This window comes from Gekko japonicus, unplaced genomic scaffold (assembly GCF_001447785.1).
Source record: "Gekko japonicus isolate JY-2015 unplaced genomic scaffold, Gekko_japonicus_V1.1 scaffold5681, whole genome shotgun sequence".
Classification (NCBI taxonomy): domain Eukaryota; kingdom Metazoa; phylum Chordata; class Lepidosauria; order Squamata; family Gekkonidae; genus Gekko; species Gekko japonicus.
The window spans coordinates 1-2,481 of NW_015159888.1; the positions used below are offsets into that span (position 1 = coordinate 1).

General features: G+C 38.8%; 1 protein-coding gene across 1 annotated transcript; it reads right to left on the reverse strand.

The window, feature by feature from the left end:
- Window positions 1-1,322: 1,322 nt before the first annotated feature.
- LOC107107927 (olfactory receptor 10A7-like) lies at window positions 1,323-2,276 on the reverse strand. The gene has a single exon (XM_015408296.1). The coding sequence runs from the start codon at window positions 2,274-2,276 to the stop codon at window positions 1,323-1,325; it is 954 nt and encodes a 317-aa protein (XP_015263782.1).
- Window positions 2,277-2,481: the final 205 nt, after the last annotated feature.

Sequence of the window (2,481 nt, forward strand, 5' to 3'; positions counted from 1 at the left end):
AATAAAATCAGACTTACTTCTGAGTATACATGCTTAGAATTGTTCCCTAAATCTCCTATAGTACCTTCCCTCCTGAACCCTGCACAGCTTTGTCTTGGATCCAAGGCTCACGTATTTGGTACCATTCTTCATGGCTGAGTAATGTTGCTTTTCTCTGATTCAAAAAAGGGTACCTAGTGATAAAATCCCATATGAGATTTTAAAAAGGAAACTGTCAATTTCCCTCTGATAGCAAGTGATGGATGATTATTTCTCATTCTTTATTTAGATATGTATACCTTCTATTTCTTTTCAACAGTGTCCCGAAGCGGAATACAATGTAGTTCTTACTTGCTCCATTTATCCTCACTATAGACCTGTGAAGCAGATGATAATGGGAGGAGGTCCCAAGATCACCCAGTAAGCTTCCATGGAAGAGTGGGGATTTGAACCTGGGTCCTCCAGATCACAGTCAAATCCTCTAACTATTCACATATGGAACATTGCTCCTAAAATAGTAGCTATCTTTCTGTATTCCCAATTTTTTGTGACAGTTTTGGGTTAGTAATTTTTCACTGTCAGCCTTTTTCACTTATGCCCTGTCTCTCTCATTACTATAGTCCCTATGCCACATGGCTTTTGTCGATAAGGGTTGCATCATCCACAGCATAGAATTTTTGAGTGGTCAAAAAGAACCTCACCTTCCTTTTCACCAGCAGAAAATCTGGTTGACTCCAATCCACAAGCTCATTTTATCTCAATTTGGAATCGATATAAGGAAATTTATGTTCATCTCCAATTATGGAGTGGGATTAACTGAGCTGTTTATCTCAGCGTTGACCAATCCACTCCCATCCTGGTCACACATGACTTTAGTCTATGGATATGCTATAACCACCAGGATAGTTTTTTTGACCAATGGAAGAACTGGTTACATCTCACTTCAATTCAGCATATAGTTTATCTTCCATTAATATCATATGAACTGAACCCATGTAGCAGTGGCACAATTTGATGCATTCAACTAGCATTAACAAAAACTGCTGGAAAGAAAGTGGTCTGGGGAATACAGCCCAGATCTCCAATGCTGAACACATAAAATCTGAACTCTGAAGAAACAGTCCTTTCATGTGACTTGTCACACAGTATAATCTTACTAACCAGTTTCTCTGCTCTATGGATTTGTTGTGTTTCAGACCAATGCAGAATACAAAATAGGTAGGCTGGAAGGATCATTAGATAAATTTCTTTTGGAGAAACTTGCTTTTCTGGCACAGAGCAAAAAGAGGCAAAATATCACTTACATTATTTTGGATATCAAAATATTTGTCCTTCATCTTTGATTATCCAAAAGGTTTTCTCTCCCAAATTTTCCTAAGGGCACCTTTAACTTCTTTATTACGAAAGCTATATATGATAGGGTTCAATATGGGGCTAACAACTGTGTAGAAAAGAGACAGATATTTGTCACTGTTGGGTGAATAAGTGGAATTGGGTTTCAAGTACATAATACAAGCTGAGCCATAAAATAAAGTCACCACAATGAGGTGTGATGAGCAAGTGGAGAAGGTCTTTTTCCGGCCCTCAACAGAAGAAATTCCCAGAATGGTGACAATAATACCAGCATAAGACATTAAGATTAGGATGAAAGGAAGAGTCACAAAAATCATAGCCACTACAAACACAGCAATTTCAGTCCTGGAAGTGTCCCCACAAGCAAGTTTTAGTAATGGGGGGATATCACAAAAGAAATGGTTTATCTCATTGGAGTCACAAAAGGGCATGGTGAACACCATACTGGTGTGACCAAAAGACATAAAAAAGCCACTTAACCAAGATGCCACGGCTAGACCCATGCACACTTTCCTGTTCATGAGGACATGGTAGTGAAGAGGCTTACAAATGGCAACATAGCGATCATAGGCCATTGAGGCCAAAAGGAAACACTCTGAGCCACCAAGAAAGAATGTAAAATAGGTCTGTACAGCACATCCTAGGAAGGAGATGGACTTGTTCCCAGACAGAAGGTTCTCAAGCATCTTGGGGACATTGACAGATGTGTAACAGATCTCCAGGAAGGAGAGGTTTCTCAGGAAGAAATACATGGGTGTTTGTAGTGCAGGATCAATCAATGTGAGGAGAATTATGATGAGATTTCCTGCCAGGGTAATGATATAGATAGCCAGAAATGTAGAAAATAATGTACTTTGTAAGTTGGGTTCATTTGAAAGACCCAGGAGGATGAATTCAGTCAGCGTTGTTGTATTCTGTAGTATTCTTTCTTTCTTCGTCAACATCCTGGAAAATAAAAGGAAATGCACATACATCTAATAATTAAAGGAACAACAAAACGTTTTCCTATGCACAGGACTGGATCCACCAGTTTATCTGCTAATAAGAAATGAAGGAGAAAAGGAAGGCAAGATTTCAGTCACTCACCCCAAAAAAACTGTATTTAGGATTATGGAAACTACATGAACAAAAGGAATTAGAAAGTAGAGG